Below are 14,315 nucleotides of genomic sequence, written 5' to 3'. Positions count from 1 at the left end.
TTTTTTTTTTTGTCTTTTTAAAATCTTATTTGAATTGTCTAAAGTTTGCTATCAGTATATAATTATACATTCATATTTGTTGGCTTCTTGTTATTTGGTTTGTATTACTAAATTCAAGTTAAGGTGGACTTCCAATTGTGATAAAAACAAATTTCTATTGTTCGTGTGATAAAATCGTGTGTCATATTTTATGTAATATTAACTATTACTACTATGCAATTTGTTAGAAATATTATGTACATTTTAGAAATGTGTCTGGTGCATATGAGATAACAGAAAATCATGTAGAACAAGGTATGGAATGAAAATTTGTTATTTTGAATAAAAGCAATATACAGTATTATGTGTATTTATAATACGTTTGTTTACCGTGTTGTCTTGATTTTTACCTGCTGTTTTGCGACAAACTTCAGATTTGAATGTGAATAAATGAAGTGGGTCATGAATTATTGTCAGTGTTATGATCTACTCTTCATATAAGATATATTCAGAATATTCCAATATTTCCCCGTAATAGAATGCACTAATTACACTAATGCACAAGTAGAATATACAATGTAGTTAATTTTCAATCTAAATGAAAAGTCGACAGTGCATATGGTACTTTTGTTTAGGGGTGTTTTTTTTCTTCTTTTGACTCTATCAGTATCAGGAATTATGAGAATAAATGTAGTTTTGTGATGAATCACGCCAATTTTCATTTCATAAAGAGTACAGTACCCATTACGAGCAATGCATTTTTTAGTATATTCGACAAGTTTTTAAAAAGAAAGGAATGCACATATTATTCCTTTATTTTAGAAATAATTGAGCCTTTGGAATAGAATACTATAGAATATTTAATAAAACGTAAGAGAAAGTTTATTGAAGACCCACTCGGTCTGCTTAATGTACTAGTATAACTAAGAAAAGATAGGACTATGTACATTTGTTTCCCTTAAAATGGTCGTAATGATATATTTTTGCTTCGGCAATGTATACTGTATTACTGTATACATTTTTTTCTTCAAACAAAATATATCATACGGTCATTTACTATTTATTTTAAGATTTTTTATTAGGGTTCTGAAAATATTTTTAATGAGAAAATAAGGGAGAGAATGTAGTAGGTGGTGGAAAGATTACTGTTTGAGATGTATCTATTATTTAGATTATGCATAATTTTAGTTTTTAATAAATTGAACACTTACTATAGTATTTTACCATGGTTGACAAATTGGTTAAGCAATAAAATTGGTATGGATTGACAATTATTTGTTTGAGTTGATAATAGTGAAGACTGGGGAGGAGGAGGAGGGGGGAATGGAAATTTAGTCTCATATGGCCTGCTGAGCAATAAATTAAGCATTGTGAGGAGCGGTGAGCATAGTCAAACCGTAGACTGGCTATAACCGGACCAGGTAATCATTCTCTGTCAAGAGTGAGGAAACGGGCGTCAGTGCCTTATCAAAAAACACAAAGCTGGGGCTACAATTTTGCGACCAAACTCAAGATCACTTTGCTGTGTTACATGATGAGTCAACCTAATGACAAGCCATCAAGTCAATACCACAAGAGAAGGTAAGAATGGAAACTAAGAATAAATAGAGTTTAATCCACCGATGATAGGAAGTTATTGTGAACATTGATCCCATTTTCATGGTTTCGCTCGTCTCATTGCACCCCAAAATGATTCAGTTGTTCCCCTAGTACTACCGAGCATACTATATCGAATCAATAAATATTAATCTCATATTCATACAGTGAAGGTCATCTGTACTGTTAAACATTCTTACAAGTACAAGAAAAGGCAAGGGCTTGTGACGTAGATAAGACTGGTGAAATGTTAAAAAATACCTTCTGCTTTTCAAACACTGTCATGTCTATGCTGAATCATTCCCCACTTTATCATCACCTGTTCAAGAATTTTAACATTTCATAACTTTTTCTGTTATAAAGAAATTATAATCAAGGTTTGACTTCACAAACGTGCGGCTATGTGGTCTATTGGTATGACACTCGCCCTCAGATTGGAAAGTCCTGGAGTGGCCTATAGTTCAATCCTTGGAAAAGGCTTTCTCACATAATCTCACTCCAAGGGGGCAGTGTGGCTCAGCAGTATGGTCTTTACTTTGTGCCCGTTGCCGTATTGTGTGGCCTTGAACAAGTCACCTCGCCTTGCTCAATATGCAGCGCCAGTAAAAAGGAAGAAAATTGGATAATAAAAACATTCTAGATGCCTGGTTTATTCCAGTCTTCCCTTGGAAATAAACCCTGGAGAAAAATTTCCCATAGGAAATAAATGAAATTTTATTCATCTTTTATGTTATTGTACTCAGTTCGACAAATGGATGATGCCAAGTCTGCAAAGATAGATCATCATCAAGCCCTACTGCAACCTCCTCGTGGTGTCGAACGGTAACAGGTCAAGCTGGCCAACTGCAGAGGGCGACAAGAATAGGCAATGGCAAACCATTCTTGTAACTTTGCCGAGTTAACTGCATGAATAAGTCCAAAAAGTTTCAAATGCAGAAACACAAAAGAACATTTGAAGCTTTTGAAATGTGGTGCTTGAGAAGGATGCAGAGAATATCGTATACTGCACACAAAACGAACGAAGAAGTGCTAAAACAAACATACCAACAAAGGAAACTAATGCCCTTAATAGTGGATCGACAACTATCCTTTTTCGGACACATAGTAAGGAAAGATAAGAATGAATACCTGGCAAGTTGTGGAAAAATACCTGGTAAACGCGCCCGGGGGAGACAAAGAAAAACACTCATAGACCAACTGAAGGGCTTCACCAACCTAACAATCCAAGAGCTGTTTGAAAAAGCAAGAGACAGGGAGGAATGGAGAGAGATAATTCATGCAGTATCCGAAGCCTGGACCAGGCATGGAACCTAGAAGAAGACTCAGATATAAAATTAGTACCGGACGATACCAGCGTCGTCTGAAAAATTGTAATTTCACCTTTAAAGGTGTTTGTGTTTGTTTTTAAGTGTTTTATGGCGTTTGCAACACATTTAGGTCATATCAGCGTCAGTAAAAAGGAAGAAAATTGGATAGTAAAGACATTCTAGATGTACAATTAAAAGGACTTAAGGAAAAAGTAAGACAAAGGGGAATTGGTTCAAATAGGGAACAAAAGTAGATTCCAAGAACACAGTATCAGTGTATACTTACTTTGAGATCACCTAAAAGTCTCACCCAGACACCTGCACAAGATCCCACTAAGAGGAATACACTCAAATGTTTATAAATCATATGTTAAAAATAAACAAATAACAGTACATAGAGATGATTTTAAAAATATCGTCTTCTAAAACTTCAAGTATACATTTGACTGTTTCCCTCCCAGCCAAGGACTCTGGCCAGGGTCAGGACAAAACTAAGTAATCTCATTCCAAGAAAAAGTCAGAAAGCAATTGGAAAACAGATACAGGGGGATAGAAGACAGCGAGTACCTCCCTGCCCACTATGGGAGATCGGGAACCCCACCCAGACCTTAAAGGTGTAACTGTAATGTCTCGTCCTACACGTTGCTGTTGGCTAGGGACCCATTGTCAAGTGCTTGGAGCATGTTTAGTGGATATTGCGCAATATAAATGTTCTAGTTTTTTTATAATGAATTGATGTTGAGTTTATAAGTTATGATAAAGTTATAAATAATGGACTGTCTAAAGATGTGAACTGGAAAAAGACAAACCAAAAATGATTTTACCAGTCAAAAAAAAGAACAGAACAGCAAATAATAATAATCCGTAACAATTGAGTTCAAAACCCTTCCTTGACCAACAACAAAAATATCAATGGCAATACGATCACTTTAGATTATCTTTTCACTGGAAATCAAAAAAAGATCACACTGCCAATTTTATTATTCTGTTGGTGACTGAGCTATTACTGCTTCCTTGGTGAAAAAGGTTCTGATATGATTTCATGTCAGAGTGAAGTCAAAGCCTGACTTCAAATGATTGAGGAGTTATATAAAATGTAAAGCAACACACCAGGTCATTTCCACGCCCAAGTAAAGGACAAAATAAATGACAAATTTAGTTGTACTTTTCAAAGTACAAGCAGCCAAGAAAAAGTTAGAAAGGGAAGTAAATATAAGTATAAGTGCAAGTGCAATTCAACAGTGCGGCTATGTCCCAATACCGCACAATCTAAAAGAGGATAAAATCAAATAGGACAAAATGTTGCCGAATACAAATTATGTAACGCCATCATGCATGGGATAAAATCAATATCAATATTTATTTCATTTGAAAAGATTTACCAATACAATAACACTATCAGTTGAACAACAAGGTCACTCCTAAGAGGTTTTTAAATTACAGCTTTATCAAATAAAGACCAAAACCATACTGGTGGGAAGGGATGCAATAGTGAACATACTGGAACAAAACAACTCACTTTTCATGTTGTACATGAAACATGAAACTATACAAATGACTTTATGGCTTTGTGGACTTGTGACATTTTCGATCATATCAGTATAAGAGCTTGTAAGAAGGTGATGATGGGATAGTCAAAAGAAAGATCCAGAGCTTAGCTGCACTTAAAAGTCCCCAGAGACAAATTAAGAAAAAGGGACTAATTTAAAAAGAGCAGAAATAGATTCAAGAGATCAATATATCTATATAAGACCTATGTGTCCAATCTGAGACCACCTAAAAGTTTCAAACCGGCCAGGTCAGAGCCACAAAAAGGGACACACATCCAAAGATTGAAAAATAAATACCTAATAATTCACAGTATAAATTAAAATATAACACACCAAGATGATCTACAAGGGATGAAGATACCATCTCTGCCACACACACACAAAATGAAACATGCCTCCAAAGCATTGAATGATCATACGGTAGTTCACTCAAATTGAGAAGGTAATCAGTGAAAATGAGGGAAAAGGGGTTGAAGGTTTGAACAAAATATAACTCTAAAAAGTTGAAAACATAAGTTGTTATCTGATCGAATCAATATATTTTGAGTCTCAACTTGGAAATGTCCTGCCACCTACAATTACTGTATACAAAAAAGTGTCTGTCATTAAAGAAACTTAAAACATTTCTGAATCAAATCAGTGACATGAATGTCTATTACAATTAATAAATCCATTTTGGAATGTGGAGAAGTTTTGGTTGAAACAAAAGTTGCCAAAACCTATAAATTCGATTAAAACAATTTCAGGGGAGATAAAACAAGACAAAACCAAAATCCGTTCAGTTAACATAAATCAACATCATTTAAAATAAGAATCAACTCCACACCAATGCTGCAAACCTGTTCCGCCCTATGCATTATGTAGACATGCCAACCTAATACTTTCAAAAATTGGAATAAGAAGATGAAAATAGTAAGGCATTATAAAAAAAAATAAATCTTGTCTCTTATTAAAATCATAATTAATAAACCCCGTTCTCTATCCCTACCCCTATTCCTAAAAAATAAATAAATGGATTATCCCCCTTTAGTTGTGATTTTTGCTTACGGTGATATGAATGCACATCTTCTGTCTAAATTGTAATATGATTGGTTCAACTGAAAAATGTAAGAATCGGAAAGGGTTTTGATATTTTTTGTTTGTTTTTTTTGTTTGTTTGTTGCTTTAGGTCTCTTCCAACACAATTGAGGTTATATGAGAGACCGCTGAAACAAAAAAAAAACAAGCAATCTAACAAAAATAGTACAAATGTAAATCAAAATCATAACCTAAAGATATCATAAGCTAAATCATAAATAACCAAGAACAAACAGGCAGAAGATTTACAGAAAAAAAAATATCCCCTGTCAAAAATACAATCACAAACCAAAGAAGCAGGATAGGCTAGTAAAGAGAAGAAGAAACGACATCACTATCGGATCGTACACCCATGCGAACATCATAGGTATATGATTCAAGGGTGATGCTCCCATCCAACCACCCGCAGGGTTTTGATAAAACTTCCTTGAATTTATTAAACTAGGGATACAAATGTATGACAAATAAAAAGCAAACCTGATTAATTGTCAAGCTCAAGTGGTTCTAAGAAAATATGTTCTGGATAAAATTGTCTTAAAAAGGAAAAGAGAGATCCAGACTGACAGAAGAATTTCATTATAAACACATCTTAAGACCCTGGCACACTTGGTGGGTATAACAAGTTGATAGTATAAGAAATCTGACATATTTTTCGATGGATGCATTTTCACAATATAGAGCAATAAGTTGGTGATCCCAAGATCTGAAATAGTAAAAAGAGCTTTAACTAGGGAGGGTCTCCAAACACTATTGCAGGGGGTGGACATATGGGCAATAAACAAATTACAAGACAAAAAGCCATGGATAGGAACATAAACAATTTTTTTTTAAAAGAACAAGATAAATACAAAGCAACTGAATGCAAGAAGGAGGGACAATATTGTTGAGTGTTACAGAAAGGGGAATGAAAGGTAACAAGACGAGAGAGAGAGAGAGAGAGAGAGAGAGAGAGAGAGAGAGAGAGAGAGAGAGAGAGAGAGAGAGAGAGAGAGAGAGAGAGAGAGAGAGAGAGAGAGAGAGAGAGAGAGAGAGAGGTAGCTCGGACCTGCCTACCACATGGATGTCAATTGAGACTAAATAATAATTTTGGGACACCTTGACCCAATTCATCAGGTTGTAGTTATTGCTAAGTATTGACTGTGCAAGACAATGCACACACTGTTACTTTTTTCCCCCCATTCATTCATTTATTTTTTAACTTGAATTTTATTAGTTGGTATGACAAATAGTTCCAATGATTAACTGTTGGGCATGCTATATGAAAGGAACATTGAAAACAGGTAAGCATAGTCTTATAAGCTTATCCACCCAAATCTAATAAAAAAAAATAGATAATAATAAAATAACAATCTTACTTATTACCTCTCGTCAAACCAAAGTATCGGGAGGAAAACGTTTCACATGAACACGAATGACTGATTGCCTTTATCCATGTTGCTATCTAAATGAACACGTGAAAATTCACAATCTATCAACAAAGGCCCAGCTACAATAAACAAAATCAAATGAAAATATGCACACTGAAAAAATGGGAAATATACAATGTGTGATGATAATGATGAAAATGGTATTCATGAATATAAAATAAATAAAAGTCCATGGTTATCGCATTGGTGGCTGTTGCATGAATCCTGTCTGATAGGAACCCGATAAAGCCTGAGAAGAGGGCATCAATAACTGGTTGGCTCGTACAGATTCCACAAATAGATTATGGTAATTAGGTAATGGCACATAGGCTGCTGTGATCACACGACCTGGAAAACAAAAATGGTAAACCAATGTTAAAAAAGAATGTCAAAAAAGAAGTTCATAAGCATACCAAGTTTCAAAAGTTTTGCTGAAAAATCATAAAACCAAATGTGTGAAATGTGCCCTCAATTAACATTTGTTTATTTTAAGTTACAGATCAATTATTTCTTAATCAAAAATAAAAATGATAAAAACTTCAGTTTTGCCATTATTAATTATATAGACCAATCCAGGACAAGGAGGTCACATTTTTTAATAGACAAATCTGATATGTATGACTATTATCCTTGAAAAGCATATGAAAAAATAGTACTAAATGAGTGGTTAAATAATTTTTTTTTTAATACTCAACATACCCTTAGTCAAACAATAAATATAAAAGGTTATATATCCCCTAAACATGATAAAGATAACAAAGACAAGATATTTTTTCTCTCTCAAAAGTTAGGTTGGCAGAAGAGGACAAAAAGGTCAAAACTTGCCATTCCATGGAAAAGTAGTATTTCTGATAGAATATATAATGGCTTATCTTATTATCTATATTTAAAACTATTCCTTACAATTCTAATTGAAAACTTACCTGCAAAATAACGCCCATGTAAAGAATTGACGGATGCAACGGCTGCTGATATACTAGGACACTTGACATAAACATTCCCTTGGGGTGAATTTTTATCAACATAAATATGGAGAACACCTCCGTGTTTATTGCACTCGTCTATCACATCATCTCTAACTTCTTGATCCCAAGTCAGCCTTGGTTCCCTGCAAAAAGAACAAATGAGACCAGAATTAACACGTTGAAAGAAATATTTCAAAACAATACAACATGAAAACAGACCTGCAAAGAGATTCTTCAATGGCCAAAATATAACCTCAGACCAAAAGAAAGTAACCTAAATAAAACAACCCCTCTGAATCAATAACAGCACCTAAAGAAAGGGATATGGCACAAAACGAATGGACAGATTTAACATTCATCCGTACATGCAAAACTTTTGAGTCACAGGTGTGAAGACAAATGTGAAACAAAGGAAAACAGTTGAAAAGGGAAGCAGAGGTAGAGATTGCAGCAGAATTGTTATTCTGCACAGAGTCAGCAGCTATCCATATTCGAGATTTAAAAAAATTAAACATAGCTGTAATTTTCGATACAATTCTGTAGTTTCGTAATTGGCCTTGGAATTTGTCTAAAGTTTGCAAGGTATGCAAGAGGTTTATTGTATCTTATGAGGGCATGCTTTTGTTTTATTGAAGTAATCAAATAAAAATGAAGATTACAATAAATACCACCCAAAAAAAAAGAAAAAGAAAAACATAAAATTAAAAATTCAAACTTACGATGTTGGATCAAACATGTTAGATAACATGAAACACTGTGTGGCTATGGGAGGGGCATTAGTGGCAGGAGGAGGCTGGGCAGCTATGGTAGTTGGTACAGCTGGAGGCATAGCCAATGGGTTGGCTACTGGAGCTGCTGGGGCTGCTGCTGCAGCAGCTGCTGGGACACCAGGGACGGCTGCTGGGGTGGACATGTTATTGAGGGCACTAGCAGCATATTGGGGAATCTGAAAACCTGTGCCTGAAGGGATTAAAAGAAATCAGTGAGTAATTTTTTTTTTAAATACAAAAAGAAAAAAAACCAATGACAGAAACTAATCTTGTTTTGTTTGTTTGTTTTTAAGGGTTTTATGGCGCTTGCAACACATTAAGGTCATATCAGCGCCGGTAAAAAAGAAGAACTGGGATAGTAAAAAGTTCTAGAATTACAATTAAAGAACAAAAGAAAAGGAGAGACAAAGGGGAATTGGTTCAAATAGGGAACAGATGTAGATTCCAAGAGCACACCGCCAACATACTTAGTCTGAGATCACCTAAAAGTCTCATCTAGACACAAGCACAGGTCCCAACTAAGAGGAATACACTCAAATGTTTACAAATTATATAATATAATATGTATAACTAAACATAATACAATGCATAACAGAGAGATGATTTACAAGGAAAAAAATATCCTCTCCCAAACTATAACTATACATTCAACTGTTTCCCTCCCAGCCCAGGAACTTCGGCCATGGTCAGGACAAAACTAAGTAATCTCATTCCAAGACAATGACAGGAAACAATTGGAAAACTGGTATGGGGAGATAGAAGACACAGCATGTACCTCCCTGCCCACTATGGGAGGTCAGGATCCCCACCCAGAAGCTAATCTTGGAGAGTAATTCAAACTCAGAATCAATTTACACAAAAAAAAAAAACCCCAAAAAACCCCCAACATACAAACTCATTTTACTGCTATTTTTGAAATTTTGCCATGGATGACTAGAATCAGCAATTTTGAATAAAAAATATCTTTTTATAACTTACTATTGAACTATTTGTGCCATCAAATGCTCAGTGCTTTCAATCATCAGATAATTCTAAACTCTTCATTTTTGCAACAAATTTATGTTGTCAAATTTTGGCCCAAAACAATTTAAATACACTGCCTTCAAGACAAAACTTGTTTGAAGTTGATGAAAAAAATTTAAGTTAAAAGAGAACGAAAGCCAATACAAGTAGCTAAGAAAAGGATATCAAATTAAATAAGCCTTTAATTGGGAATTCAACAATATCGCATGACTTCTACATAGATAAAAGACATTTTTAACACAGAAAAAATAAGGGACTTTCCTTTTAAAAAGGCCTTAACACATAAGAGTTTCTGCCTTTGTGACAGAACAGTGACCCAAGATTGTGGGTCTTTTATCAAACTGGGATTTATTATTTATATATATTTTTAGAAAAATGAAAGCCGCTTTTTCATTTGGAAGATGCAAATCCCTTAGCTTTACTCTCTTTTTTTCAATAAATCATGTACATAACTTTCAAGACAATGCTTGGGCAGCATTTTTGCTCTGTTCGCTATCATCACTGTCCATTTCAAATCAACCCACAAGAGGGACTATAAACCTGTAATTTTCCTTATTTTCTTCATTTTTGCAAAGACAATGAATTATATATTGTCTGAATCATTCTTCATGATGATACATCAGTAAGATTATGAGTTTGACTCCAAGGTTCACAAACAATTCTCCAGAAGTTGGGTCAAATTGAGGTTTGTGAAATTTGTAAACGAAATTATCAAAACAGTTTGATTAATGAAATAAAAATTTACAAATAAAAAAAATATAAACAAAATATCATTAGAAAGCCCCAGTGACAGCAAAATAAATGCAAAAACCCATCACACGTGACTGAAAGCATAAATTAGACTGTCGGACGTATTTGTAAGATGGACTTTAAATGAAAACCAAACGCGGCCTTGCCTATTGGGCTACAACACCAGACCTCACAATAAATGAATGGACAAGTTCATAGCATTTCTTGAAAAATACAGATTTTGAACAACATTGTCATATAACATTGTTCTACATCGACTACATCCTTTCATCCATGATAAATTCCATATAAGTATAACAATGATAATTTTTGAAGTCTTACACTCATTTCAAAATTAAAAATCTGTGTTTCCCAACAAAAAATCTGAATTTCAGGGGTGGGGGGGGGGGGGGGGGGGGGGGTATCAGTACTACCCAAAAGGGTATAATTTCTGCATCAGATATGAACTGTACCTTTAAAATGCTGTAGAATTGATTTAATATAGTTCAATGTGGTAATATATCTAATTCAGAGAAAATAACTCTTTTCGTGTTTATATAATTTAAAATTTTGGTTGAATAATTCTTATCTGGAGGGGAAAAATTCCGATTTTGGTTAAATTTGACCATCAGAAAATCTGAAATTGTAAAATGGCAGTTCTGTACATTGTGAAGCATTTCAAATACTTCTGGTGTTCTTACCCTCTGCCAGCTTAGCCATGAGCTGCAATCTTCCAGTGGCTCCTAAATCAATACCAGCACGGTCCATCTCATCTGTATCCAGCTGGCCACCAACGCCATTCTGAGGTCCCTGACCTTGTTCTCCTGTTCTTTCCGTTACATGACCAACCTTCATGGGTCTGCCTGCTAATTCAAATCCATTTAACTGATCCAATGCTTTTTTGGCATCGTCTGCATTTGCAAACTGAAAAGGGGATTTATAAAAAAATAAATATTTATATATATAGCAAAAACAGTAATCAATTTAATAATTCTACAAATATTAAGTTATCCATAGTAAAAACAGCAATTAATTTGATAACTCTATCTTAAGACTAAGTATGCAGTTAAAAAAAAAAAGATAGAAAACAAATTTTACAGATTATAAATTGGAAAGATGAAAACTTACACTAATGAAGCCGAATCCCAGTGATCTCTGTGTATCATGGTCTCTCATGATCTTGATATCAACAATCTGAAATTAAAATGGATGAGATTGAATCCCGCGAGGAAAATGGATGATGGAACTATACAAAAATCCATGCTAAAATCAATCAATGGCAAATGTTCAAAAAGTCTTGAGTTAAGCCTGTTAAGAAAATTTAATAATTCACTGTACTCTTTAACGCCCCTCCCCTTCCCCCCCCCCCCCCCCCCCCCCAATTCCTTTTGTGTGGAAATTGAGAATGTGGTCAGCAACCCTCAGAAATAAAATTATCATCTGGTGCTAATAGATTTTTGTTTGGAGGGGGAGTAATTTGTAAATTACATTTAAACAAAAATAATTTCAGTGATCAAATTTCCAGTTATTTGACTGCTCAACCTAATACTACAAGAATCTGAAGCCTGCAATAATATTCTAAATACGAATTATGGTGAAAGAAATTTAATTAGTGAAAGTGATGTAGGCAAGCAAATTGCTTAATCATTTAGAGTTGGGAGCCATGAGAGGAAACTCGTAAACCTCCCTATTTATCTCATTACGACAGTTGTAATGATAATTTTTCTTTTTAGAGAAAACCGAAGGCATATCTTACTATCTCTCACCTTACAACATTCCAAATGCATCTTACCAAAGTGAGCCTAAGCTCCTGTTCTTTGTTTACTGGCTTCACTTACCTTTCCAAAGGGCTCAAATATACCCCTTAGCATGTCTTCGTTAATATTGAAATGCAAGGAGCCTACATATAATCGCAGAGGTCCTTCTGGTGCCTGTTTCTGTGCCGGTGCCTGTGTAGCAGGTTGTGCCCTGTTCTTTTCTGCTTGTGATTGCTGCACCATTATAGGCACTCCAAGAAGTTTCTGTCCTGTCAAGCCCATTGCAAGAGTGACAGATTCTGGATCAGCAAATTCCACATAGGCAATGCCTTTTGAACGTCTTGTTTTATTATCAGTGATAAGACGGACATCTCGAACCTGGAGATAAGCACACAAGAAAAAAATGGATATGGCAAAAATAGTGACAAAGAAGAATCAGAAAAACAATTGACAAACTCACTAGATGAACTTTTTGAAGTCTATCAAAAGACCAGATTGCTCAATATAAATATATGGGCCCAAATCAGTGATGATAATAGCAATTTGCCAAACGGAGGTAAATTTCTCGCTCGGTCTAACAATCAAAAACAAGTAAAATTTTAAAATAACAGGAAAATAGTTTTGTATGATGTAATATATTACTGCTACTAGTGTAAATCCATTCTTATCATAAGACATAAATTTACTTTTTGTAAATGTATGTCAAAAAAGAAGTGCATGAATGAATTGTCCTTTCCACATAACATTTTAACGGCCTACAATATTATTCAAAACGCTCGCTGCATCAAGAAATTATGATAAACTTTTGGCCAAATTAAAAGACTGGAAAGTGTTCGTTTTGTTTAGATTTTTACTGTAAAAAGCAGGCTACAATACCTTTGTTACCAAAACCTAGTGGTTATGCAGCTTATAAATACAACCCAAGAGTCGTGTCAAATTTCAAACTATAGCCCAAAGGTTAAAAAAAAACAATCACCGTTCCTTTATTGTAATATATTATCTCTGTATAACCAGATGATTTAATGTATAGTTGAGAGAGAGAGAGAGAGAGAGAGAGAGAGAGAGAGAGAGAGAGAGAGAGAGAGAGAGAGAGAGAGAGAGAGAGAGAGAGGGAGAGAGAGAGAGGAGAGAGGAGAGAGAGAGAGAGAGAGAGAGAGAGAGAGAGAGAGAGAGAGAGAGAGAGAGAGAGAGAGAGAGAGAGAGAGAGAGAGAGAGAGATAAGGTCAATAAGGTACCTACAACGCAGAAAAACAAATCTAGACCCATTTGCCCCTCCCCCTTCCTCTTCAACCAGCAACTGATCAAAGAACACCATTGGCTTTCTTTATTAACTGTGACATCTGGCTCCATTCTGTCTGGCCTGACGTCATAAAAACGGAACCGTCACCAAATTTCAGGAGAATGAGCACATGTGTCAAAATATGACACCAAGACATTATGGTGATTCTGTGGTTTTGTAAATTCAGCGGAAGATTTCTGAGATATTCCCAAAATCCCGGAAGATTATCATCACTACTAAATATGAAGAATGATGTTGCTCTCGCTCAAAATATTCCAAGCTAAAGAGAGCCTCTTTTTTGAGGAACTATTCAATTGTTTTTGGTAGAAAGTGCCAATCCCTGATCCAAGCTTTCACTATCATCAGTTTGAACAGAAGTGTCAGTACAACCACTGCAAGGAAAACTTTTCCACAAAGGATCAAAAACATTAACACTCCACATCTTTAAAGCATCGCTGTTAGAGTAAGTGGTGGCCACCACAAAACAAATGTGTCTGGATTTATTATGTTTCTACGGTTGAATTAATGGATGACGTTACCAATTGCATATGTTTAAGGGAGATAACTCTTGATAATATCAAGTAATTGCAGCATTGTTAAATTAACACATTATTGCGACAAAAGTCAGTTATGGTCATCATAGATTTGTGACAGAATGCACCATGTTGTGACAGTGCTTTAAAGAGTACAGAAAAGAAATGCTTACCTTCCCAACTGATGAAAAGAACTCTTCCAAATCCCTTGGTCTAATTCTTGCAGAAAGCTGCATACAAAATATAGTCCTCACATCCCGCTCTTCCACGGTCAGTTCTGGCAGTCTCTCTCTATTGAAAGCAAATCAATAAGAATTTTAAAATATAAAATAAAACATAGGATG

The 14,315-nt window shown here is 34.9% G+C and overlaps 2 protein-coding genes across 9 annotated transcripts in view; one reads left to right on the top strand and one right to left on the bottom strand.

The window, feature by feature from the left end:
- The window catches only part of LOC144977109 (carbonic anhydrase 2-like), a 96,462-nt gene extending 95,212 nt beyond the window's left edge, over positions 1-1,250 (top strand). For all 8 annotated transcript variants that reach the window (XM_078921908.1, XM_078921909.1, XM_078921915.1 and 5 more), the window contains one exon: positions 1-1,250. This exon is cut by the window's left edge and continues 1,472 nt beyond it. The gene's annotated coding sequence lies outside the window, so the exon portion shown is untranslated.
- A 2,973-nt stretch (positions 1,251-4,223) lies between these two features.
- Positions 4,224-14,315, bottom strand: part of LOC144977108 (RNA-binding protein 39-like) — a 30,070-nt gene continuing 19,978 nt past the window's right edge. The window contains exons 6-12 of the mRNA XM_078921907.1: positions 14,145-14,262; positions 12,241-12,537; positions 11,531-11,596; positions 11,104-11,326; positions 8,600-8,840; positions 7,839-8,023; positions 4,224-7,263 (exon numbers count right to left, since the gene is read on the bottom strand). Of these exons, the coding sequence (XP_078778033.1) occupies positions 7,112-7,263; positions 7,839-8,023; positions 8,600-8,840; positions 11,104-11,326; positions 11,531-11,596; positions 12,241-12,537; positions 14,145-14,262 (1,282 nt within the window). The 3' untranslated portion in view covers positions 4,224-7,111. The remainder of the gene's footprint in view (positions 7,264-7,838; positions 8,024-8,599; positions 8,841-11,103; positions 11,327-11,530; positions 11,597-12,240; positions 12,538-14,144; positions 14,263-14,315) is intronic.

This window comes from Berghia stephanieae, chromosome 7, assembly GCF_034508935.2.
Source record: "Berghia stephanieae isolate SIO BIC M18660-M18661 chromosome 7, UCSD_Bste_1.3, whole genome shotgun sequence".
NCBI lineage: Eukaryota > Metazoa > Mollusca > Gastropoda > Nudibranchia > Aeolidiidae > Berghia > Berghia stephanieae.
This window is presented reverse-complemented; position numbering and strand designations above follow the sequence as displayed.